The sequence below is a fragment of the Camelus dromedarius genome, chromosome 12 (genome assembly GCF_036321535.1).
Source record: "Camelus dromedarius isolate mCamDro1 chromosome 12, mCamDro1.pat, whole genome shotgun sequence".
Classification (NCBI taxonomy): Eukaryota; Metazoa; Chordata; class Mammalia; order Artiodactyla; family Camelidae; genus Camelus; species Camelus dromedarius.
This window is the reverse complement of record NC_087447.1, coordinates 22,562,798-22,588,956: the sequence shown is the minus strand read 5'-3', so window position 1 is coordinate 22,588,956 and position 26,159 is coordinate 22,562,798. Positions and strand designations below refer to the sequence as shown.

The 26,159-nt window shown below is 45.9% G+C and overlaps 1 protein-coding gene across 3 annotated transcripts in view; it reads left to right on the top strand.

Annotated features, from left to right (window-relative positions):
* LDLRAD3 (low density lipoprotein receptor class A domain containing 3) overlaps nucleotides 1–26,159 on the top strand; it is a 224,824-nt gene that overhangs the window by 101,504 nt on the left and 97,161 nt on the right. For 2 of the 3 annotated variants that reach the window (XM_064492445.1, XM_064492447.1), the window contains exons 3-4: nucleotides 3,768–3,893; nucleotides 17,662–17,796. In XM_064492445.1, the coding sequence (XP_064348515.1) occupies nucleotides 3,768–3,893; nucleotides 17,662–17,796 (261 nt within the window). The remainder of the gene's footprint in view (nucleotides 1–3,767; nucleotides 3,894–17,661; nucleotides 17,797–26,159) is intronic. The other variant, XM_064492446.1, reaches the window with a different exon arrangement.

Here is a 26,159-nt window from a genome sequence, read left to right as displayed (position 1 = left end):
ACGCTGACCCCTGGGAGAAGGGCGCTCCAGGCAGAGGGAACCGCAGGCCGCAAAGGTCCTGAGGCAGGACTGTGCCTGATGGGCTGGAGGAGGTGCTAGGAGGCCAGCGTAGCTGCAGCACAGGGAGTAGGTAGGCATGAAATTGAACAAGCCCCCCAGAGCTGCACGATGCTGTGATAGGGGCTGTGGGCTTTTCTAAGGTGCTGGGAGGGCAGTGACATTCTGAACGGAGGAGTGACGTGTTAAGTTTACAGGGAAATGCTCTCAGGTCAGATGTCAGAGCCTACAGGCAGCCTTTCTTCCCTGATCTGTGAAAGGGTGATGGGAGCAAGGCTGTCCGACCCTCTGATTTGAGCATCCATTCCTGGATCTTGCCTGTGACAGTTATTACCGTGGTACCTACTTTAATGGTGACTTCCTATTTCCCACATCTATTCTACGCTTATTAATTCGAATTCTTCTGTAAGGAAGGACTTTCCCTTCTCCCTCATTCGCATATTTATTCAACAATTATGGGTTCAGCAAATCTCTAGATTACAATCCAATACTATTGTCGTTAATTTTGTTGCTCAAATTGTTCTACCTGTGGCCATTGGGAGTTCCTGCAGGTTGACTCCTGTGTCCTTTTGACACACCTCCATCATATTTTGGGCCCTTCTTTACTTTCTTCTGGCAACACAAGGTACTCCAGGTTCATCTTGTATTTTCCCCCGAAGTCAGTCACTTCTCCAAGGAGCCCTGGTTCTCTTTATTGGATAATGGTGTTTAGAAACCAAGATCTGAGTGCTGCCTGTGCTCATTGCTATTAGGGTGTATTGCTTCTCATCCTTCTTAGCAGATGGAGCTAGGAAATGTATGTATGCACACTAACCCATGCACACACACAGACCTGTATTTCTTTCTGCCTGTTTATCTGTCTATCTGTCTGTCTATCTATCTATCTATCTGTCTTTATAAACCTTGACTTCTTACTGATGCCTTCAATTCCAGTCCAAAGCCTCAGGGTTCATTTTGGTCTCCTTACTTTCCTCACTTTCCTTATTTGTAATTCCTTCCTCGGATAACGAGAAACCTTGCTCTTATTCTCTGTGCTATGCTTACTAATTTGTTCAGTCCTAGTATAAACACAAAAGGGGGTTTCAGAATTACTGATTCATACCCCTGTGAGAAACAATTATAACTAGAGTGTTTGTAGACAAGTCTTTTTTCCTTTAGCTTCATAGAATCCAGGCAAATGCTTTCCAGAGTTCCTGAGGCTCCTTTTCTTCCCCAGCTCCTCCAGTGAGGTGCTGCCATTCGTCTGTACTACTGTTATGTTCACTTGTTGCTGTTTATATTTCATTTCGAGTCCCCCCCACCCCGCCTGCCCCAGCACACACATGCAGTTGGTTTTCATGGTTGACATTTGGGGTATGTGGAATATCATTATGGTTCTAAGAGCCAGAGCTCTACAGATGGATTCAGACAAGTGTACACCCTTCTCATCCCTGCTATCTTGTTCCATTCCTGTCTCTCCGTTCTTTTTAACCCTTTCCCACCTACTCCCTGTAGGTAAATGGTCTCTTTGGTTTCTGGTTCATTCTTCCTCTGTTGCCTTTGCACAGATGACCCAATACGTGTGTGTTTTCTTAGATCCCCTTATTTTACTATATGGAGGAGTAAAGTACCGTAGATACTCTTTTGCACTTTGCTTTTTTCACTTAATAGTATCTTCTGGGGCTCACTTCATATCAGTTCATAGAGATCTTCCACAATGAGCTTTTTAAACTTTGGTAATCAGGAAAAAATATTTAGCAGCCTAAGGATCAATTTTAAAATTCTACAAGCCTGGTGATGATGATGATAAATAGGATAAGCTTTACCATTAATTGAGCATCTACTGTATACCATGCTCTGTGCTAGGCATTTTGTGTAGATTTCGCACTGAATCCCTTCTAGAGCCCTGTAAGGTAGATATTACCTCCAGTTTACTGGTGAGGAAACAGAGGCTCAGTAATATTTAGAAACTTGCCCACGGTCATAAAACAATAGAGCCACAATTCGAACCTAGGACACCCTCTCCCAAGCTTGTGCTTTGTAAAGAGCACACCAGCACCATTACAGAAGTTTCAGGTTAAAACAAAGCCTCATGGATTTTTAAAACCTAGGCATATCCCAGCCCTTAAAACTCTGTTGATTGTGTGTCAGCCTGCTGCCAAATTGGTATGTTACTGATGGTAGAAACATGAAGGTAATTTACTGCTTATTTGTTCCGAAGAAATGGTCCTTCCTCCTTGAGGAACATGGGTCCTGCCCCTAAAGACAGGAGATAAGAGGGATGCCCGGTGGGGCCTGGTACCTGAGATGCAGCCGTAGATCTGGTCTCACCTTGTAATCACAAACCGGGGCAGCCAGCACCATTAGCAGGAAAGTGCATTACCCCACAGGGTGGTGTGGGTAACAGGACCGTCCATCAAGCCTGAGTTACAGCAGTTTCTGTTAAAACTGTTTGTACAGAAGGAGTGGAAGAAGGATTTCTTTGAGCAGGAGTCTGGCTTCTGTTGTGAGAAGTGACAGCCTCTGGCAGAGAGGCAACACAGTTCAGTTGGTTGAGAATGTGGCTTCTGGACTCTGAGTGTCGGGGGCCTCACCCCAGCAGCAGATTTTCTAGCTGTGTAACCCTGGGCAAGTCGCTTCACCTCTTCAAAGCACTTCTGTGAAATGGGGTGAAGAACCACAGCCATCTTTGTCGCCCCCCCCACCGCCCGAGACCACCTCCAGTTTCAGTGATTTACTGGAAAGGTTCATAGAAGTCAGCATACAGTCAGACCCTCGGCTGAGATTTATTACAGCAAAAGGATACAAAGCAAAACCCCTAAAGGGAGGAGGTGGAGGAGTGAAGTCAGAGGAACTGAGCCCAGGCTTCCAGAGCCCTCTCCCCGTGCGCGCACACAGGGGGCACTTGATTTCCCCCAGCAACGGGTGTGGCATCACCTGTGAAATGTTTTCTACCAGCGAAGCTCTTTGGAGACTCAGTGCCCAGGCTTTTTACTCAGGGCTGATCACACAGGCACCCTCTGCCTAAGGTGTACCAAAATCCCAAGCCCGCAGAAGAAAGGCGGGTGTTCAGCATACATGCACTGCTTGCATGAATACTTTAGGCACAGTGAGCTATTCTCATGAGACAATGGCGCAGACCTTCCTGAGATCCAAGACCCCAGATGCAGGGATCCAAGCCAGGTCCAGCTTTGCAAACAAGCCTTTCTAAAGATAGCAGCCTCAGGCCTCTTAGGTTAATAGCTCTTTTCTGCTCATCATCCCAGAGGGTGGCTGCTGGGTGGGTTCAGTGAGATGCTGTAGAGCACTGGGCACACCGTCCAGTTAGTAAACACTCATCAAATGTAGAGAATTACTTTGACAGTCAGGGTATGAATTTTGAGTGGTTCTTCAGCACCTTAAGAGCAAGCTCCATCCGTCAACCATCTGCTCACCCATTCATTCCTCTGTTTGGCACATTTTGATTGACCCCTGCTGGTGTGGGGCTGTGTTTGGCCGCTTTGGGTCCTTTGAGCGGTGACTGGCCACTCCCTTCCTGGAGGGTGATGCATGTGGGCTTCCCATCTGGCTGGGTCCTGGAGGTGGGTGGTGGTGGTAAGAAACCTTGGGGACTTCAAGGTAGATGTAAAAGGATTCCACCGCACAGCTCTGAGTTAGCGGGACGGGGATGCAGGGGTCGGAAGCCGTGTCCTCCTGATGTCTCACTGCTTGTCTTGTTTGTCCTCCTGCAGCCAAGGCTAAATCGAAGTGCGGCCCAACCTTCTTCCCCTGTGCCAGCGGCATCCACTGCATCATTGGCCGCTTCCGGTGTAATGGGTTTGAGGACTGTCCCGATGGCAGCGATGAGGAGAATTGCAGTAAGTGCTGGGGGCTTGGGTACCACACTCCCCTGTTCATTTCCGCCGTACTGGCCTGCTCATCTTTGTGCTTCTTATACCCATGGACTATGGCGTTTTCTGTCATTACCTGGAATCTATTTGTTACCACTTGTTTCTTGTGTGAATGTGCAAATGCTCAGCTCCCGTTTATCAGAGACTGACAAGTGCACCGGGCCTGGGGCATGCTTCATTTTCAGTTCTGACAATAGCTCTGCAGATGCAGATGTGTTTTCCCCATTGGCAGATAAGGACTCTGAAGTACAGAGAGGTCAGTGAACTCATCCAGCGACACACAGCTCATCAGTAGCAGAGCCTTTTCTAGACTCGTTCAGATACTCGTCTGATTGACTCTCTGACTCGACATCCCATGTTTAAGTGATTGCTTTCCTTCTCACTTTGAATTCTTTTTTTAAAAAATGTTTATATATTAATTGTATACATATTATAAGAATATGCTCTTGGGAAAACATCCAAACAGTGTAGAAAGCTAAAGTTTTCCTTTACTTGTGACCACCCCGATTCCTTTTACCTGCTGTATAATATTCCATGGTATCATTACACAGACACACATACACCTCCTCTTGTTCTCTCTGCCCTACTTACCTCTTAGCAGTCTTGGTGTGGAAGCTCACTTCTCTCCCTTGGCCTGGATACCTGCAGGCCCTTCCTTGTCAGCATCTCTGGGTCCAGATTCTCACTCAGCAGCCTCAGTCATCTTCAGGTGTCCCTTTCCCAACATTTATACTGTTCCAGCTCCTGCAGCAATTTGCTTTGTACCTGCTGCTGGTCCTTCTGGTCACTGCTCACTGTTTATCCTCTTGCCTTTCCCCTTACATGTTTAGATAGCTGGAGCCCTCCTAACTATAGTTGGCTCTGGGCAAATTTACACTTTTACTCTCTGCACTTATATATTTTAATACCCTTTTTTCCTTCTGATTATTGTAAAGAACTTGCAAAATATAGAAAAGTACAAAGAGGAAAACAAAACTGCCTTAAAGGAAACATTGTTAATATGTGGGCTATTTTGTGACAGTCATCCACCCTACCCCATCTCTGTCTGTCTCCTCTCTCTCTCTCTCCCCCCTCTAGTGTGCTTAATTGCAATGTCTTCTTTATTGTGACCATTTTCTCATGTTACTAATTTTTTTTTCCAAAATATAAGTTGTAATGACTTCACTGATTGTTTTGATAAATTGATTTTCCCTTACCCTGTTGGTTCTATTTTAAGTCCCTAAAGAGGAGGGTGACTGTCTCCCGTGTTCTTTATGTCTTTCCAGGGAACACTCACTGTTACACCCTCCCAGGAAGGACCTGGGGAGTTTATAACTCTCCCCTGTGCCTTCTTCTCTTGCCACATTTCATCTTCTGGGTCTCAAATGGCAGAGATACAGCAGAGCAGCTAGACTGTTGAGCGGTTGCTAGCGTGGCTGAAACCCACCACAGCAGGGAGGAGGCACATCACTGACAGGGTAGGGGTCTGACTCTGGAGCTGGGGTCTGGCCTCAAATTTGTGTTCTGCCCTGGGGAAGTGTGAGTCTGGGGCATCTTACATAGTCTTCTTACATCATGGTTTTCTTTAAAATGGGGGTGCTGACAGCCTGCTTTCTGGGTTTGTTGCGAGATTTAGATAATATCTGGAAAGTGCTCAGTATAGTGGCTGGCCAGAGTAAGTGACCTTAAAAATATACAGTGGCTTAAAACAAAACTGAGTGATTAAGGGAAAGACCATATTTATTAGGATTTTGCCTTTGGCTTTGGATGGCTAAAGATGTACTTACAAGCATACCTCCGAGATACTCCGTGCTTGGCTGCAGAACACCACAATAAAGTTAGCATTGCAATAAAGCAAGTCCCGTGAATTTTTTGGTTTCCCAGTGCATATAAAAGTTATATTCACACTATGCTGTATGTAGTCTGTTAAGTATGCAGTCACATTCTATCTGAAAAAAAGCAATGTACATACCTTAATTTAAAAACACAAAACAAAAAAAACAATTACAATAGTAACATCAAAGATCACTAGTTACCCATCACTATAACAAGTATAACAATAATATAAAAAAGTTTGAGTTACCGAAATGTGACACAGAAGCACAAAATGAGCAAATCCTTTTGCAAAAGTGGTGCTGAAAGACTTGCTCGAGGCAGGGTTGCCACAGACCTTCGATTTGTAAGCAAAAAAACCCCACAATATCTTCCAAGTGCGATAAAGTGAAGCACAGTAGGTGAGGTTTGCCTGTATTTCATTTCGTCCTTTTGTGTGTGTCAGTTTGGTCTCAGCTTCCTGCTGTCCAGGGGATCTTATCACGTAAGGGGGGAGTTTTATATAGACCGTCATCCATACTGACTAGAGAGTAATCTGGGGCAGGAAAAGCAAGTGTGATGTGTCACAGTCTGTACCTCTAAATGATTGTGCCATCCCAGGTACTCGCTGCCATAATTACAGACCCTGTGCGATGTAAATGCTTGGATATTGGTCTTTAATTGTCTAAACGAGTAAATTACAGCCATTCTAAATTAGGTCAGTGGGGATTAAGCCAGCATTTTCCTCTGGCATATCTGCCGCTTGAAAAGAGTGGTGCTAACTCACTGTTTTGAAAGCTGGTTAACAACAAGAAAGAATCAGGCACTTACCCTCCCATTCATAAATGAATTGTACTTCTGCGTAATTAAATAGTTGACTTGAGAAAGTTCTTTTTTATTGAAGAATACCAGCTAACGGAAGAATGAGAGAGTGAGAGTCTGCCTGTTTTGTAACCTGTAGTGGAGAACTGGATCATCAATGGCGGCTAAATCCATTAGATGGAAAATTGATAGGAAGCTTTGTAATGGGTGTATCAGGCTCCTGAAACCAGCAGTCAGTCTTCTCACAGACAGCTTTCAATCAGTACGGCACCACTTCAAGCGGATTTTAGAAACCTCATCGGTCTGTGGATCTCTTTATGTGATAGCTGTCTTAGTACATCTGCTCGTGTTAACAACCCCCAAAATGTTTTAAATTTTGCTTTAACTTTTCAAATATATTTTAAGGCACTCCAGAGGACAAGAACAGTCAATTCTATTTACCCAGATATTTACCATTTTGGTAGCTCTTCCTTCATTCCGGATGTTCCAAGTTTCCTTCTGGTATCATTCTCCTGTCTGTAGGACTTCCTTTAGCGACTCTTTTAAAGCAGGTCTGCTGGCAACAAATTCTCTTAGTTTTCCTTCATCTGAGAATGTCTTGATTTCACCCTCATTCCTGAAGGATATTTTTACTGCATGTAGAATTTGGAGGTGACAGTTCTTTTCTTTAAAACACTTTAAAAATGTACCACTTCCTTCTGGCTTTTCTTGTTGCCAGTGAAAAAGTTTGCAGTTATTTTAATTGTTTTCCCTTAGAGAGTGCATCGTTTTTCTCTGGCTGCTTTGAAGGTTATTTTTTTGTCTTTAGTTTTCAGCAGTTAGATGATAATGTGTATGGATATGGGAATTTCTTTGAGTTTGTCCTGTTTAGGGTTCTCTTTGATCTGTAGGTTTTTGTCTTTTACCATATTTAGTACATTTTCAGCCAGTCTTCTCTCTCCCTCTTTTTTATTGAAGTCGAGTTGATTTACAATCCTCTTTCTCTTTTTCTTATGGGTTTCTGGTAACAATTTTAGGTCTCTGAAGCTCTGTTCATTTTTCAATTAATTTTTTTCTTTTTATTGCCCATATTGGATAATTTCTGTTAATCTTTTGTTAGGTTTACTTTTTCCTCTGTCATTTCCAGTGTGCTCTTCAGCCCGTACAGTATGGTTCTTTTTTATTTCGGTTACTATATGTCTCAGGTCTAAAATCCCCTCTTGGTTCTTCTTTATATCTTGTGGGGGGGTTTTGGAGGGTTTTTTTTTTTTCTGAGACTTTCTATTTTCCATTTGTTTCGAGAGTGTTTGTGATTGCTTGTTAGAGTATTTGTATGATAGCTGCTTTGAAGTCTTTGTCACAAAATTCCAACATCTGCCTTATCTTGGTGTTGGTGTCTGTTCATTATCTTTTCCCACGAGAGCTGAGATTTTCCTGTTTTTTCTTATGCCAAGGAATTTTGGATTATATTCTGGTTATCTTCATGATTATGTCTGGCACTTTGGGTTCTGTTTAAATCCCCCAGAGAAGGTTTATATTTTTGTTTTAGTGAACAAATGACCCTGTTGAGTCCAAGCCACAAGTTCCTAACAGTCCTCTGTGGAGTGGTTGTAGCAGTTTTCAGACTATTTTTGCAGTGCTGTTTGATCTGTCCTGTGTGTGCACCTCCCAGTTAGTCTGGTTCTCAGCATCTTTGTCTTGCTGATTAGGTCCAGATCCACACATGTGCAGCCTGGGGATCAGCCTAGGAGTCAAAGAGCAAACTTTACGGAGTTGCCTTCCCGAGTCCCTGTCTCTCTATGATCTCTCTGATGTTTGCCCCTTTCCTGGGACTCTGAGAGGGGGAAAAGAAGGTAAACTTACCACCAGTAATAGTTCATATTTTGGTCTTCTTCCCCATCTGGCCTGCTCCAGTTTACTTCTCAGAATTTAAAAATAGCTGCTTCATGTATTCTGTCCAGGTTTTCCTTAGCTGCGTGCAGGGGGAGAGCCAGGGTGCAGTGTGATTGCTACATCTGACCTGGAATTGGAACCTCTCACAAGTCAGTTTTAGCATTACAAGAAAAGACACCACTAGACATTATTTGCCCTCTGATCTGACTCATCAGGAACACACATCACCACTCTATGGTATTTCTGCCCCCAAACATCCAACCTGAATCTGATTAAGCCTCTAAACCTGTCTTAGTTCAGGCTGCTGTAATAGGATACCGTAGACTGGGTGGTGTACACAACAGAAACTTACTTCTCACGGCTCTGGAGGTGCAAGGTCAGAGTACCAGCATGGCCAGGGTCACGCTGAGGGCCCTCTGTCGGGTCGTATCCTCACGTGGCCTTCCTTGGTGGGTGCACACAGAAATCCCTCACTCCTCCTCATCTCATAAGGGCACTTATCCCATCGTGAGAACATCGCCCTCATGACCTCATCTAACTCTCATGTCAGCCCAGTTGATTCTGCGTCTCCTCTTCACTCCTCAGCTGATACGTGGGTGGAAGCCTCAAGGGCTGGGCCGTACATCGGAGGGAGGGGCTGGGTGAGCAGAGGAGGGGAGGACCCTTCCACCTTGTGCTTCAAAACTCCATCAGCAAGGTCTCCTTAAAGGCTCCTGTGTGACCTGCTTCCTTAGGGAGACATTCCTGGCCAGGCCAGAGCTGGGCTGGCCATTCTCCTGTGTGTTCACACACCAGCTTGGAGCTTCTCCAGATGAATGTCACCTAATCAGAGAGGCCTGCCCTGAACACCCTATAAAAATGCCTCCTCTTCTCCCCAGTCTGTCTCCTTCCTCTGCTTCACTCTCCTCTGCATTTATCGCCACTTTTCCTTTATTTTCTGCCTTCTCTACTACACCGTGGTGGCCACGAGATGGTATTGTTGTGTGATTCACAGCTGTGCCCCCAGCGCCAGGCGTATTGTCTGGTTCGGCCCTAGCACGCGGTAAGTACATGTGGAATGAATCACTCTTCTCGTGCTTTACCTGCAGTGTGCGTTCACCTGCCTGTCTCCCCACTAGAATGTAAGCTCTTGAAGAAAACAATCTGGGTTTTCTTTTGTCTCCAGTGCCTAGCAGCATGCTTCTTTTAAAAGAAACAGTAAATGTCTGTGGAATGAATGGGTCAGGCAACTAATCAAACAAAGTGTTAAAGAAGAAGACAGGCAGTCAGGATCTAGTCTTCACACGGGGGTGTCTGGATCCTCCTCTGTGGCTTCATATGTTCCCCCCGAAGGCACATTTAGGCTGCACATTGTTTATTCACCCCAGCTCCTACCTTCTTTCAGACTCTCATTCTCTCCACAATTTCTGTGCCCAGCACCACGCAAGATGCTGCAGGGGACGTGGAGACAGGTCAGATGCAGGCCCCTGGTGTAGCTGGGATGTGACTCCAGGAACGGAGACAGAGAAAGAGTCACAGCCAAATACTCACAATGTGGGTGGACGGTTGGGAGGACCGTGGGGACCACTGATGGGAGAGATGACTTCCCTTCTGGGGGTTGTTGAAGGACATGGACCTAGAGGATGGGTACCATTTGAAAGCTGGCCATACAGGCCCATGGAGTATTGTATGCTCAGGGCCCAGGCAGAGGCAGGGAGGTGTGCAGACTGTGCAGGGCATAATAAGCTGACGGTGACCGAGCACTTACTGTGAATATGGTGCATCTCTATATGCTTTACATGTGTGATCTCATTTTAAGTTGATGATATTATGACTCCCTTTTGTAGGTCAGGAAATGAGACATAGAAGGGTTGAATAACTTGCCTAAGGTCGCATCGGAAGTGGCAAAGTTGTCACATACACCTGGACAGTGAAAATACGGGGTCTGAACTCCTAACCACTATACGAATGTGTATCCCCAGGAATAGTCGTTACTATAAGCATATATTGAGCACCTGCTGTGGGTCTCGTGTGAGTCTCCATTATTTGGGTGCATTATCTCACTTGATTTTCACAATATCCTAAGATACGGGCACTATTTTTATTCTTATTTACTGGTGAGGAAATTGAGGCCGAAAGAAGTTAAAGAATGTTCCTAACATCATGTGGCCAGTGAGTGGTAGAGCTGAAATTTGAACCCAGGTGGACTTCACACTCTCACCGCTAATCGTTACAGAAAAATGTGCTTGAAAGGGTGGGCTGGGGTAGGTCATGAAAAGTTAACAGTCTGGTTAATAAGCACTAAGGATGTAATGTACAAGATGATAAATATAATTAACCCTGATGATGTTATATATGTAAGTTGTTGAGAGAGTAAATCCTAAGAGATCTCACCACCAGGTTCTTTAATTTTGTAGCCATATGAGATGATGGATGTTCACTAAACTTATCATCATTTCATGGTTATATTTTGTGCTCATCATTTCATAGTGTGTGTAATTCCAATCATTACGCTCTACACCTGAAACTTACACAGTGCTGTATGTCAGTCATATCTCAATAAAACTGGAAGGGAAAAAAAGAGAAAAACTAATCATCTGGGATTGTATCTTATACCCAGTGAGGAGCAGCTGATCCTGAGCTGAGTGCAGGGTGAGGAGAGGGAGGTCAGGCAGGTCTGGATTCCGGGGAGCTGGGACACAGTGGTCCTTCTAATGGAAGTGGATCCCTTGGGACGGGGAGGCTGGGGAGAGAGGGGAGGATGTCTGTTTCAGACATGCCAAGTTTGAGGTGAGGGGCATTCAGGTAGAGGTGCCCACAAAGCATCAGGAGGAAGAAGGTTATTGCGGAGGGAGGATTTGGGGAGCCATCCTCAGAAGGGTGGTGGTTGAAGTGGTGAAATTGGATGGAGGCAGGCGGTGGAGGGGACAGAAGGAGGCCATGCCCAGGAAGCCTTTACACGGAGGAGGAACCGAACTGCCATGAGCAATGAATCAGAGTCGGCCACTGCCACTGCCTCTAGACGGGTCCTGAAAATTCAGATGCTCTGGGGTCCTTGGAGGTGGGAGAAGGCAAACGGGACTGAGGGAACCTTTGCCTCCTCCTGCTTGACCAGAGCGGCAGCCCCTCCCCTCCTACAGACTGGGAAGAGGTGCTGGTTCCAGAATGCGCTGCATGTGGGTCACGCTCTGTCTCGACGGGCCAAGGGCTGCTGGGAGAGGTCCTGCTGAGCAGACTCTGAAAGGAAGGCAAGAACTTGCAGCTGGCCACAGAGAAGCTGCTCTTTGAAGGCTGGGCCCGCCAGCATTTTCCAGGCCACAAAAGGAGCAGTGCTTGTTAGTGGGTCGGATTATTTGCAGAGAGGCTTGGGACCAGGTGTCCTCTGTCCTGGAACAGAGGAAGTCTCGGGGCAGCTCTGTCTCCCCCAGTTGCCTGGTTCCCAGGGAAGTGGGGGCTGGGAAGACAAGATCCCCATGGAGGCCACGAGGTTGGGGTGCTTAGCAAGGAAGTGAGTGGGAACTGTGGTGGGATGGGGAGCAGATGGAAAATGGGGGCTTGTGGTGAGGAGGTTCTCATTGATGTGTTCTGTCAGGAACCCTTTGAGGTGGAAGGGGGGCCAACTTCACAGACTTCAACTGGATTAAAGGCGACAGTTCCTACGTCCTGCTGGAGACAGACTGTTTCATTTCCTGTCTTGAATCCGGTCAGTTTGCTTTTGGATGACTGCAGTGGGCCCTGGGTCCTCTCCTTCAGATGTGGTTGAAATAAATGCCTCCAGTTTAATTAGCCACGGAGCTTAACCTTAACTCACTCCACCCTCCCTCTGGTGGGAGAGACAAGTTCTCATTCCTGAGGATTGCGGGCAGGGAAGCAGATTTTTGAACCCCTGTGTTTGTTGTGGTAATAAGAGCTGAGGAACTTTGGAGTCGCAGTTGAGCTTTTGAAGTTAACTCTGCAAACACTGTTCTCCATCCCTATTGAAATAAACGTTGTAAAATACGATGTTTCTCTTGCCAGTTAATTGAGTAAAATAATGCATTTCTTCAGTGACTGGGAAACCTTAGTAAGGACAAAGAATACATGCATGTGGTGCACATTAAATATTGCTAGAAGATACAGAGTCATGACGTCCTAAAGTAGGAGGCATTTCCTGGTCAGTTTATGGGCTGTCTATTGAGCAGCTACGTTTCAGGGTCCTGGGTGAGGGTCCAGGGGACCACAGGAACCGCTGAGACCCGCCCCCTGGCCCCCAAAGCCCATTCGGCGGGTTCACCGTAGCCCCATGGACTCTGGTTCTGAAATTCGGCTAAGCCTGGTAAATGGAAGAAATGTAGTGAGACTTCAGCTGTCTGGGGCCTTGAGGGAGATTCTACTCTGGGTAAGCGGGTCTGCCTGATAACGGAACATGTGTCCGTGGTTGACGGGGATCCCCGGATTGGGTTGCCTCTTGGCTTCATCAGTGTCTACGTCTGTCTCTGTTGGTGACATTGCAGGGCTGTTCTTAGGAACGTTAGTTTTTAGACTGGGCTATAATGCAGGGTTGCCTTGGCCCCTTTTAGAACTTTCTGGTTTCTCTTGAAACTGTCTTAGGCTGCTCTGCTTTGGGGATTCTTAAGTTGGCTTTTTATAGCTTTTTGATCTCCTCTCATGATTGTCAGTTTTTATTTCTTGCTGGCAGTTTGCAGGGGGGGCAGCAGTTCCTTGGGAACCAGAACACAAACCTTGTTGGAATTTGCATAAATGGAGAATCAGTCGGCCTGGGGGAGGGGAAGGCTTGAGGGTCCTGTGAGGGTGCCTCTAGCACTTGAAGGGCATGAACAGCGGGCTGTGTTTTGATGGGTGGTTTGGAGGCCTTTTTCTGGCTTACTCCCCAGAGCGTTCCTCTAGCATCCTCTGCCTCTGTTTCTCTGCCCTGCATTGGGTGGTAGGGGGAGAGGGTGTTTGATGAGGAACTGTTGACCAGGAGGAACTCCAGGTGTGGGTGTTTACCCGTGTGTACCTGTGTCCTCTGGGCAACTGGACACCTAAGCGTGAAAGACACTGAAGACAGGGGCTTGCAGGCCAGAGAGAATTTTGTGGGAAATGAGTAAAGGAGAAGGAAAACGAGTGATCACTGAAACATTTCTGCCCGACTAGACTCTTAAACACTTGTAATGGAGTCTTTCAAACATACTGAAAAGGAATAATAAAATTGAATGATCACTTCCGTTCCCAGCACTCTGTTTTAAAAATTATATTATCTATTACTATTTTTGTATCACTATAACTGTATGAACCATAGTTAATCATACTATATTATACTATTACTAATACATTAGAATATTCTAACTATGGCAAATAATACTGTGTTGTGTATTTGAAAGTTGCTGAGAGAATAGATCCTCCAAGTCCCCGTCACAAAAAAGATTTTGTAACCATGTGTGTTAACGGGTGTTAACTAGACTTACTGCGGTGATCATTTCCACAATATATATGCATATCAAACTGTTCTGTTGTACACCTGGAACTAATACAATGTTTATGTCAATTATATCTCCATGAAAAAGATCTTGGGGGAAAGGGGGGTGGGAAGGGATAAATTTGGGAGTTTTGAGATTTGCAGAGGTTAACCACGATATGTAAAATAATAGATTTAAAAAACCCACGTTTCTTCTGTATAGCACAGGGAACTATATTCAATATCGTATAATAACCTTTAATGAAAAAGAATATGAAAACGAATATATGTGTATATATATATATGCATACTGGGACATTATGCTGAACACCGGAAATTGACACGTTGCAACTGACTATACTTAATCTTACTACCATATTGCCTTTTTTGCTTCAGATTTTTAAAATAATAAAATATTACCAAATAGCATTACAAGTCTGCAGTATGCCCCTCTCTGATCTTATCCTCTCCCTTCTGTCCTGGACTTAGGGTTGTTGCTTCCAATGCAAATTTCAAAGTTTTCTGTATGTACTGTTGCCCCCTTCAATACTAGGTAGCATTCTTTTGCATAGGTAACTTCATCAAAGTGGCACGACGCTACACTTACTCTTTCATAGCTTCTGTATCTTCTATAACTTGCATAGACCTTCTGTAACTTTCCCCCCACTATTATATTTGTGAGATTTATCCATCTTGGCTCTGGTTCATTCATTTTTCACTGCTGTTCAGCAAAGGTTGGCAAACGATGGCCCCTGGGCCAAATTGGCCCATGACCCGTTTTTAAAGTTACTTACTTTAAACGTATTTACTGCCTGTACATCAAATTTTATTGGAACACAGCCCTGCCCTTCGTTTATGCATTTTCTATGGCCGCTTTGCGCTGCAGTGGCCAAGTTGAGTAGCTAAGACAGAGATCAAGACCTGAAGGTGAGCAAAGCCTAGAATATTTACTATCTGGCCCTCTACAGAAAAGTTAGCCTCCCCTGCTGTCGAGTTCTGATGTAACAATGTAGCATGTGATATCTCTCCTCCTGGGGGTGAACATTTGGGTCAATTCTAATATTTTTATTTTCCGAACAGTGCTTCAGGAAACGTTTTTGTTTGTTCAGGATTCTCCCTGGAGTGTGTAGCTGGAGGTGAAATCACTGGGCCGTGGGGCATGTGCACCTTAACGTCACCAGGTATTACTAAATTAGTCTCTAAGGTAGATCTACCAGTTTGCACTCCCAGTGGTGGTCTGTGAGACTTCCTCTCCCTCCCCATCCTGGCCAGCAACCTGGCATTTTAAGACCTGAAATTGTGCAAGTCTGATGTGTTTAAAGTGCTGCTTTATTACTGGCGACGGTCAGCATTTTTTCACGTTGTTATTGACCGTTTGCAGTTGCTCTGATAGAATTGCCTGGCCGTATCCTTTGCCCACTTTCCTGTTGAGTTGTTTGTCTTCATCCTTTTGAGTTGTGAGAGTTCCTTCTGTATCTGGTACTAGTTCTTTGCATTGTATGCATTCAAACCAAGTATATGCACTCATTCTGTGCACTGAAACTGGTTTTCAGTCCGACTGGATTCTTCCAGAGCTGCATGTTAAGGTATAGTCGGTTCATCTTGAAGATGTGTGTGATGTGGATGCACACATACGTACATGTATACACATATATATGGTGTGTGTGTATGCACACGCACACATGCACACATGACTATGACTTCTTTTCCCTGGGAAAGTTTTTGAGGTTAAAAGGGTCCAAGGCTGAACAGAAGTAGATGCCAGCGGTGTCTGCAAGCCTTCCTTGCTGGGGCAGTTTGGGCGGAGGGAACGTTCACATAAATTTGTAACAGCCTCAACTCAGAGCAATTCCAGTGCCTTTCCGAGGCTGTCCTGTTGAGTGAGCTGATTGTCACTGGCACTTTGGCTGTGTAGACATGACCCACAGGGTCCCCAGGGAAGCCAGAGGACACCATGGTGGGATGCTGACAGGTTGGGAGGGCTCTCTTGGACAGAAACCAGATGTGACTTGTGGTTTCGGGTTTCCCCATTTTGGTTTTGGCTGAAGTCAGACCTTGGTTTCAGCCTGACCAAGTGGAACCATTCTTTGGCCCACAGCGACTTAAATAACTAAAACTTCCATTTTGGGGCCAGACTACTTTTGCTGGCCTTTACACCAGTCCATCATCTTCAAAACTAACAGGGCTGGCCTCCCCATCCCTCCTCTGACCTTTCAAATCAAACTTTCTGAGTTGAATAGTTAAAAAATTAAATCTGCAGTCCTTCGAGGTTAAGGGCCCCGTGAAGTTTGCAGTCTGCAGCTGTGACCTCTGTGCATCTTGACAATGGCTCTGTGAAGCACGCAGGGAAGATAGATTACAGCTGCCATCCTGCTGGTGAGGCCCACCCAGAGACGCTGGTGCTGACCTGTCCCTGATCCAATAGCACCTTCAGGGCTGGGCCTGGCTTCCTGGTCTGGTGCTCTTTGTACCACGTATAATGCAGGTGCCGGCTCAGTTCATATCCCGAGATCCCGTGGCAGCCCCTCTTCAGTATCGCCACATCACCCTTTCAGGGAGGCCCACACTCTCAGGGACCCAGGCAGACATAACTCGGGGAGCACATCTAACATTTCCTGAGCCTGTGCTTTGTGTCAGACTCTGCTCTGTACGTTTTCTCTCATACCATCTCATTTGATGCTCAAATGAACACTGTAAGCAGCAGGGCCAGCTTCACGGACCCATGACCAGCACAGGATCTGTGCTTACCTTAGAAGCACACCGCACTTGGTTTTATGCCAAGCACTTATCTCCTTGAATTTTTAAATAATTTCTGAACAATTGACCTCACTTTTCAGTTTGCCCTGGGCCCCACAAATCATGTAGCCAGTTCTGTACACAGATAAAGGAACCAAAGCTCAGAGAGGTGAAGTAAGCGGCCCAAGATCACACAGCCGATCAGTGACGGTACTGGTACTTCAGTGATTTCTACTTTGCTGCTTCATTTATTGAAAATAGAGCCCTGGACCTTGCTTGAATCGCACTGCAAGGAGTTGGGAAGCAAGGTAAATTGCACCATAGAAATGGTGATTTTCTGTAGAGGTCTGCTTCTGTGTCGTTAAGTAGTTTTGTGTTGACCTCTCGCTGGCCAGTTGCCACCTTCTTCCTTAAGGGAAGAGACCATTTCTGTCATTTTTTTAAGGTTCCTGAAAGTGCCTGGAACAGGCAGCCTCTCAGGCTGACCCAGTAGGTTAATGGGCTTCTTTGATTGCAAAATAGGGATGTAAACCACTGAGCTCCCCTTGGTGAGCCGTAAAGATACATGAGGACCTACGAGGCTGTTCCCTAGTTAGGGAACCAGAAGAATCCAATGTAGCTCGTGGATTTGGTCATGCCACCACTCCCTCAGTGGCAGAGGTTTGTGGATCCCCAGCTCACCTCCTGCTCTGGTTTTATTCTTCTTTGTGTGTGTGTCTCTTACGGTACCAACAATTCCACTCTTGAGTCTCCTGGGAGATTCAGGTTTTGCCCAAGATCCCTCAGAGGCTGCTGGCCTGCCTGGAGGTGGACCAGCAGGGGTGAGGCATGGCCCTCTGGCCATGTTGGTAGGGTTACAGGGCACCAGCATTGCGACTTGGGAGAAGGAACTTTTAGAACGGGGCCGAGTAAGTCCTGTCTGATCCAGGTCATTCATTGCCTGGCCAGTCTCCCAGGATGAGCTTGGAGTCACCCGTCCTAGAAGATGAGATCACTGCTTCCTAGGCAGGACATACCCCTGGCTGGAGAAGGTTCTGGCGGGATTCCGAGGGGGACTCGCTCACCTCCCTGGTGATCTGCTCTGTTTTCCCTTCACAGCAGCAAACCCTCTGCTTTGCTCCACCGCCCGCTACCACTGCAAGAACGGCCTCTGCATTGACAAGAGCTTCATCTGCGATGGGCAGAACAACTGTCAGGACAACAGCGACGAGGAAAGCTGTGAAAGTTCTCAAGGTAGGAGCCCCCCAAGCTCTAAGAAAGTAACTAACAACCCACGCCACCGTAACACGGGAGAGAACAGCAGCCATGTCGGTTTCTGCCCCTTCCCTTGCAGCCCTCATACACGTGGCTTTAACCATCACACGCCTGCCATTCTGTGTTTTGTATTTCTCATGCATTAAATATCAAATACACATTTTCTCTTCAAAACTGTCATTTGCCCAACTGCACTCTACACTGTCAATGGTGCTCTCCAGCGATTTTCTAAAGTGTTGCATTGTTGGGGGCCACCTAGGTTGTTTCTTTCCATTGAATGACTTCTTCAGGGATGAATTCCGCAGAGTGGGACATCTGTTCCGTGCATGACTACACCTCGCCGTATAGCTGTTGGAAGACTGTTTCTTTTCACTTTGCGCTGCTGCTGGCATCGTCTGCGCGTGTCAGATGTACAGGAAGAGCCCAGCCAGTCCCTGCTGTTCTCTTCTTCCCATTTTTGCTAAGTTAGTAGTCATGGAATGATAGCTCCCCAAATGCTTTCGTTTGCGATTCTCTGATGACGAGCAGAGTTAGCGTTTTCCCCTGGGTGTTTGTTGGCACCTCTCTTTCCTCTTGTGTGGATTGCCTCCTCCCCTCAGCGCTCTCAGCCTCGGTGCTGTGGGGTGGGGGCTGAAGGATGCATTTGGGGGAGGGGAAGATGATCTTTTTAGGGAACTCAGAAGGACACGGGGGTTAAAACTGGGTACATTTCTTTACTTGTTGACTCTTTTCCAGTAAATATATATGTATTTATTCAGTGATTAGAAGAAAAATACAAAGATTTTAAAATGCATGTCAATGTTAAGGCATCCTAAAAAGTATGCATTTGTAATGTTGTCAACTGGTACCATCCATATGCAATATTTACTTTTCTCACTTAATATTTCTTTGCTGTGATCCACCCACGTTATTGAGTGTTGGTAGAGTTCATTTGCTTTGACCGTTATTCAGTATTCCACTGTACGACTGTACCACAATTTATAGATTGAATGATACTGTAAAAGAGAAAAGCAGGAGAAAGATGGTTATTTGGTTAATTCATAGGTTGGGAGGTAGGATTGATGGGATAATCTTCCATGAAGTTAGATGCAGGTTCCTTTCAAGGTCCTTTTGTTTGGTGCTTATTATGTTATTAAAAGCGAATGAATGAACAAAGGGCCATGTGTAGACTGCTGGTGAGAGTGGGCCACAATTAAAGATTATGATCAACCCAAATCCATAGGCCTGAGGTCCACAGACAAGAAAAGACAAAATGTGTATCAACATGAACTTTGCCAAAATGTGTACAGAGAGCAGCTCTGGGAGGTGAGTCTTGGGTAGAGTCAGCCTCTGATTGTCCTTGCCTGGAAAGTCCCCTCCTTGTGCCTTGTCCTCACCAGTGGTTCTCGAAGTTTAATCCCCAAACCAGCAGCAGCAGCATCACATGGGAACTCTCTGGAAATGCGAAGCTCAGACTGCACCCAGACCCACTGAATCAACCCTGAAGGTGGCTCCAGAAATCTGTGTTTTAACAAACCCTCCAGGTCAATTGAGTGCACATGAAAATCTGCAAATCACTGTCACCCACTCCCTTTACAGAGGTTTCTAATCTTGGCCATTTGCCTGGGGATCTCTAAACTTCTGATTGAAAAGCAAGGGGTTTCTAGCCTCGATATAAAGTTGATTTCTTATAAACCAAAGCACATGGCAGGACGCCTCCTCTACCATAAGCCATTGGCAGTGATAAGAGAAAAACAGCCACAAAGTCAAGTAAATATTAGCTTAGATGGGAGGGATGGAGAAAAATTTCCTGTAAATATTATTTCTTATATAGTATCTTATATGTTTACATATCCTAGACTAATGGTGCCCTGAGATGTTCAGGAAAAGGACTTTCAAGTCTGAAACCGGGAAGTTAGGGAATCTGTCCTGATGGTTTTGATAGCACCCCCCCTGCCCACCGCATGCCTATCCCAACGTTTGGCTGAAGCAGATTTTTGCTTGTCTTTAAGAAGAACTGTCCCTCTGCAGGCTGGTTGAAGTTAGTATTTCTCAGCCCAGCTCCTTTTTCTCTGTGTGTATCGTGCTCTCATATTACAAACATGAGGTGTAGGAAGAGTTGGTGATGGACACCTACACACGTTGCCCAGCTCTTGGCACAGTCTTACATGGAGCTCAGTCTTACTTGGAGCAACCTTCCTTAGAATCTCAGCTTTGTGCCTTCCATATGCAAACGACCTCCTTTTAGAAATAAGCTTTGTTTGCACATTCGCTCAGAAAACTAGTCCCATCAGTGCGTGGGTAACAGCTGTCGGTTACTGTCAGTATTACAGCCCCTGAGCAAGGATGCCCAACGTGGAAAGGCATCTCCATTAGCTGACCAAGAACAGGGAGCATGTCTTTTTTCCCCCTTGAATCCCTTAGATCCTACCTTGGGGCACAGTGCCTAGCAGCCTAGTAGATTCAGTAAGTGCTGAAGACTAGAAAAGATTTCCTTGTAAGGTATTGTTATTAAGCTGTGTTTAATTTGTACCTTATGCAGTATTATACTGTATTATGTGCTTACGTTATGTGGGTTCATGTATCCATGATCTATTAAAATAATCATAAGTGGTGTTATTATTATTGTTTAAACAGGGCAGATGATTCTGTCATTCCCTCGGTGAGCCTGAGATGGGAATCTGGACCGCCGTCTTCTTGGCCGGTCTGCAGTTCTGTACCTCTCTTAATGATGTCAACGTCTTTTTGCTCCAAGTGTGATTCTAGTATTGAAGAGTATGCTTTTCTCTATCCTGTAGCTTCTAAAATGCAGACCGATGGCTAATTTTGGTGCTTAAAGGAGCCCTGGTGTGCCAGTGCTGGGGGAGGACATGACTTGTACTGGTCTTTTGAGAGACCGTGGTGTCTTCCTGAGGAATTTCAGAGGCATCTTGACTAGACAGCATATCGCCTTATACCACATAGGATTTGACCTACTGTCATCTTAATAATAGCGAACATTTATTGAGCCCCACCACTCCCTGAATACCGTGCTGAGCAGCATCTGTGCATGAGCTCATTTGGTCAAAATACATCCTATCTGCTTCTGCTGGCCTTCCAGCCCTTGAAAAATGCATCTTTGCTTTCAACTGATGTGGGAAAAGGAAATTATATTTTATAATGTTTCTTTTGTTGGGGTGGAGAAAACTGGCCCCAAGGCAGGAAATGGGGTACTTGAAATACTTTTCTTCTCATTGGATGAGGGTATGAAAAAGGGGTGTCTGCACTGAGAGACCCTGGCTTTATGGATGCCTCTCCCACCTTGTCCCCTATTCAGTTCCCTTCCTTACCCTTGGCCTTGAAAAGCAACAACAAACTCCGCCTGGACTTGGAGGCAGGAGCAGGACCACAGAAGTTCAGCCGTTACCGTACCTTTCGATTCCAGATGGGGTGTCTTAGAGACCAAAGAACATTATGGTGGCATCGAATTTTAACTGGGGCTTTGTTGATTGGAAGCCTGACCTGTTACCAGATAATTCCACGAGCAGTGAATTTGGAGCAGGCTTTGCATGTGGCTTTCTGTTGCTCAGGAACCTTCCCTGGGAGGGCGCATCTGAGGGGCGGCAGGTGCTGCCCGGCCAATGTTGGGTGGCAGCACTCAGGTGGCTTTCAGTATGTTGGATTCAGTCCTAATTGAACAGATAGATTCTTTCCAGCTTTGGCTAACTGAGTGTGGCAGGCAGCCTTCAAGAGTCCCCAGCTCCTCGGGTTCATGCCCTGGTATAATCTCATTCCTTTGCCTGTGAACTAGACTCTGTGACTCGTTTTTGGTTTTTTTTCCCCCAATTGTGGCGAACTATACATAACATAAATTTTCACCATCTTCACTATTTTTATGTATATGATTCAATAGTGTTAAATGCATTCACCTTGTTGTGCAACCAATCTCCAGAACGTTTTCATCTTGCAAAACTAAAGCTCTGCACCCATTAAACAATCCCCCATCCCCACTCCTCCTCCCAACCTCTGGCAGCAGCCGTTCCACTTTGTTTCTATGAATTAGACTATTCTATATGCCTCACGTAAGTGGAATCACACGGTATTTGTGTTTTGGGAACTGGCTTAGCTCACTTATATAATGTCTTCAAGGCTCATCCATGTCGTAGCTTGTGTCAGAATTTCCTTCCTTTTTCTTTAAGGTTGAATAATACTCCATCGTACATCCGTGGCACGTGTAGTTTACCTGTTCGTCGGTTGGTAGACACTTGAGTTGTTTCCACGTTTTGGCTATTGTGAGCAATGCTGCTGGGAACCTCTGTGTACAAACCGTGGCTCGCTTTTAACAAAGAAAACAGCAGCAGAAGGGATGGGATGTCAGTTTCAAGGTGAGATCACAAAGAACTCTGCACCTGCTTGCTTATTCTCTCCTGCCCACTCAGATGGCAGCCGGCGGCCGTGTCGTGAGCTGCCCTGTGCACAGGCCCACGTGGCGAGGAACTGGCTGCCGGCAGCCACACGAGTGAGCTCGGAAGTGATCTCCCCCTCAGTCCAGCCTTGAGCTATCTGCGGCCCCCGTAGACACCTCGATTGTGCTTGGAAGAGGCATGAGCCAGAGCTGAACCACTCCTGGATTTCTGACCTGCAGAAGCTGTGAGATAATAAATGTTTGGTTTTTTTTAAGCCTGTAGGTTTTGGAGGAATTCGTTATGCAATAATGGAGAACTAGCACCATGACTGCCTGTGACATGGGCCCCAGTTCTGATTGTCCTAGTCACAGAGAGCGTATGCAGACTCAGGGGATGCTGAGGGGTCAAACCTTTGGAAGGAGATCAAACAGGGTGTTTATCAGAGTCACCATCACGTTAAGCACTAGCTAAATGTCAGGAACCTTTCCAAGCATTTTACTTACGTTTTCCTGCTCAGTCCTCCCAAAATCCCTGTGAGGGGAGGATCCTTTCACAGAAAATGACCCCCATTTTCTAGATGAAGGACCCGAGGAACAGAGAGGTGGTTGCATCTTTGTGCCGTGTCCACACAGTGAGTGAGCCGTGAAGCCCGGATGGGCACTCAGTCCTTCGACATACAAGCTAATATCTCCATCCCCCGAGATGCTGCCGCCTGGTATCACTAGACCGGGACCCAGAAGCCCAGGTGGTCGGTCCAGCCTTGGTCCTGTGAGCTGAGGGGCGAGGGAAGGGTGGTATATGAAGGCTGGCACATTTTCCTCTCTTTGTGCTCAAGTTTTCCTTTCAGTAAGAAAGATTAATGATGCCTGCCCACCTTCCCGCCTCGGGAGGAGTGCTGAGAAGGCAACCTCGTCTGAAGACGCCACCAGTGCCAGGATAGTTAATTGAGTATTTTGGCAATTGGGCTGCAGGTTCTTTATCTTGCTGGCTGTATCCTGGTGATAATGCTGGAGGAGAATTTGGAAAGCTGGCTGTGAGGTTTGGCACCTCACCAGAAGCTAACAGTGATGGCTTTGTCCTCTTTCTCCTGTAGAAGTGTGTGTGTGTGTGTGTGTGTGTGTGCCAGAGAGGGAGAGACAGAGAGGGCGAGAGAGAGAGACAGAGACTAGAGACTAAGAGGGCAGTCCTTACGGCACTTCTGTCTGGGGCGGTAATAGGATGTCCCCATGTGCCAGGACCTGAGCTTTGTTTTTGAATAGAGAAGAGCTTTATATATATTTGGAAAAAGAAAAAACAACAACAACAACAAAGACACCTGCACCCGAGTGTTCACAGCAGCACCATTTACAATAGGCAAGGCATGGAAACAACCTAAGTGTCCATTGACAGATGACTGGATAAAGAAGTTGTGCTATATTTACACAATGGAATACTACTCAGCCATAAAAACAATAATGCCACTTGCAGCAACATGGATGGACCTGGAGAATGTCATTCTAAGTGAAGTAAGCCAGAAGGAGAAAGACAAATACCATATGATATCACTCATATGTGGAATCTAAAAAAAAAAAAAAAGACAAACGAACTTATTTACAAAACAGAAATAGACTCACAGACATAGAAAACAAACTTATGGTTACCAGTTGGGGAAGGGATAAATTGGGAGTTCGAGATTTGCAGGTACTAACTAATATAAATAAAATAGATAAACAAGTTCATACTATATAGCACAGGGAACTATATTCAATATCTTTAAGTAACTTATGGTGAAAAAGATTAGGAAAATAAGTATATGTATGTTCCTATATGACTGAAGCATTGTGCTGTGTACCAGAAATTGACACAACATTGTAAACTGACTATACTTCAATAAAAATATATTAAAACAAAAACCCAAAAAACAAAAGAGCAGTCAGGGATTAGGGGATCCAATCCCAAATGTCACGACCTGGAATTTGATGGGCAGTCAGTATTATTTACCATAAAACTCGTGCCACCAAGTGATGCCATGAGCATCGTTAGAGTGGCCCTGGGAAAGAATGGTCACCCCGAAATAGTTCATTTGGCTTTACGTAGAATAAATTGCTGGAGGTATGATTAACAGGAAGAAGGCGAAAGCCTTTTTTCCACTTTTAATTTGAGAGTTTGAAAGCCCAGCTGGGCCAGGAGAGGCGGAAATGCTGACTTCGTTGGCAGAACCAGAAGGATGTCAGGAGAGGCTGATTGTGCCTTTCTGTGCCTGTGGGGCTCTCTTCTCGGTAACTGAGAGTCTGCATCACAAAAGCCTCCTTTTCTTTATCCACTGCAGTAGGAGTTGGAGGATTTCGGAAATGGCCCTCATTTAGAAGTAAGTCAGAATGATTCTCTACCCGGGACAGTAATTACCTCCTGATCTTGTAGCCATGTGGTCATCTTCAGAGCTGTTTCTGTAGCCTCCGCCATTCCCTGCGCACATCCCCGTCTCTGGTTTCTGCCTCCATCGATCTCTCCGTCTCCCTGGCATATGGTAGATCCCGCCTGGACACCTGGCAGAATGTGCCTCTTCCGGAGACGGATGGACCAAGTTTCAGGACAGGAGGACCAAGTGTGGAGCTTCCTGCGACTCTGCGAGTTTTCTGAGTCCTGGGACAAGTCATGTTGTGCTGCCCGGTGATGCAGGAGCATTTTCCTGTCCGTGGGCGTCTTGTGGCCTCAGCTCCCCACCCAGTACCCTTTTACTGTCTTGATTCCTTCATTTTCCTTCAAACACAGACCGTTTACAAGTGCCTGCAACTGTCCCTCCCGCCCCAACCCAGGTTCTGGAAGAAACGCAAATCTAGATCAGGTCAAAGTTGCTCACGATCTGCAAGGGAGAGCTAACGCCCTATGGATGATCACGTCGAAGTGTAATCAGCGCTGTCATACAGTAAGGAGCAGCCTGCTGTGGGGGACACGGGGACAGGACTGGGACAGTGAGGAGTGACTGTTTTTCCTAGGTGAATATGGCAAGACTTCAGAGAAATGAAATCTCTGCCCAGTTGTTAATGACAAATAAAAATGGACCCTAAAACAAACACGAGGCTGGCCATCTAGCCAAAGGGAATGGCATATTCAGAGACAGAGATTCTAAATGGCTGGAGCAAAGTGTGCATGTGTGTGTTGGGGGGGGTGCATGGGGGCCGTGAAGCTGCCAGGTAGGTGGAGGTGGGCTTGTGGAAGCCCACCCCCGTAGTGCTTCATTTGGAAGGTGGAGCCAGAGGAGGAAAATCAGGAGAAATGAGATGCTCCATCCTGGTAAAGGAGTGGGTTATCGTTGCCGGCAGTAGGACTTCTGATTCTCCGTGGGTCTTACAGAGCTTTGCTGTCCCACCGGCAGGGGAAATCGAATTGAGACTTGGAGATATTGTAAATGAGATTGCCGAATAATAGATACTGTGACTTCTCCAGGATGATAATAGTTTGAGAGGTTAAATGGCCACAGGCTGGCTGTTCCTAATCCCCTACCCTTGACTGTGGCTTGAAGATTCTCCCTTGGGTTATGCAGTCCAGTAATTATGTTTTCTTTTTTTTGGTCCCAGTTTGGCTACCTGTGGCCTGTGAAAGGTGAAAATGTGTCCTCATGTTGCAAAAATCTTGCCACATCCCCCAAATGCTTCCAACACCTCTTTCTGGCTCCCACCTTGTTTCTCTCTGGAAACTTAATAGGTTCTCAGTCTGGTTAACTGATGGTTCTGGAATGCCACAGAATGACACGTAACACATTCCCCTTCCATGAGCTCTCTTCCTTGAGATCTCATGCCATCTGTGATGTGTGCGCTGCTTGTTTGCATCGGTAGGTCAGTTTTTATTAAAGGTCACCTTCTGCAGAGCACACTGCCAGGTGCTATGAGAAATCAGGAGCATTTCTAGGAGCTGCTCTATTCTCTAGTAGCTTATTTTTCAGTTGGAGAGGAAGAACAGGAATACATCACCACTCCTTTGATCAACACTGCTGACTTG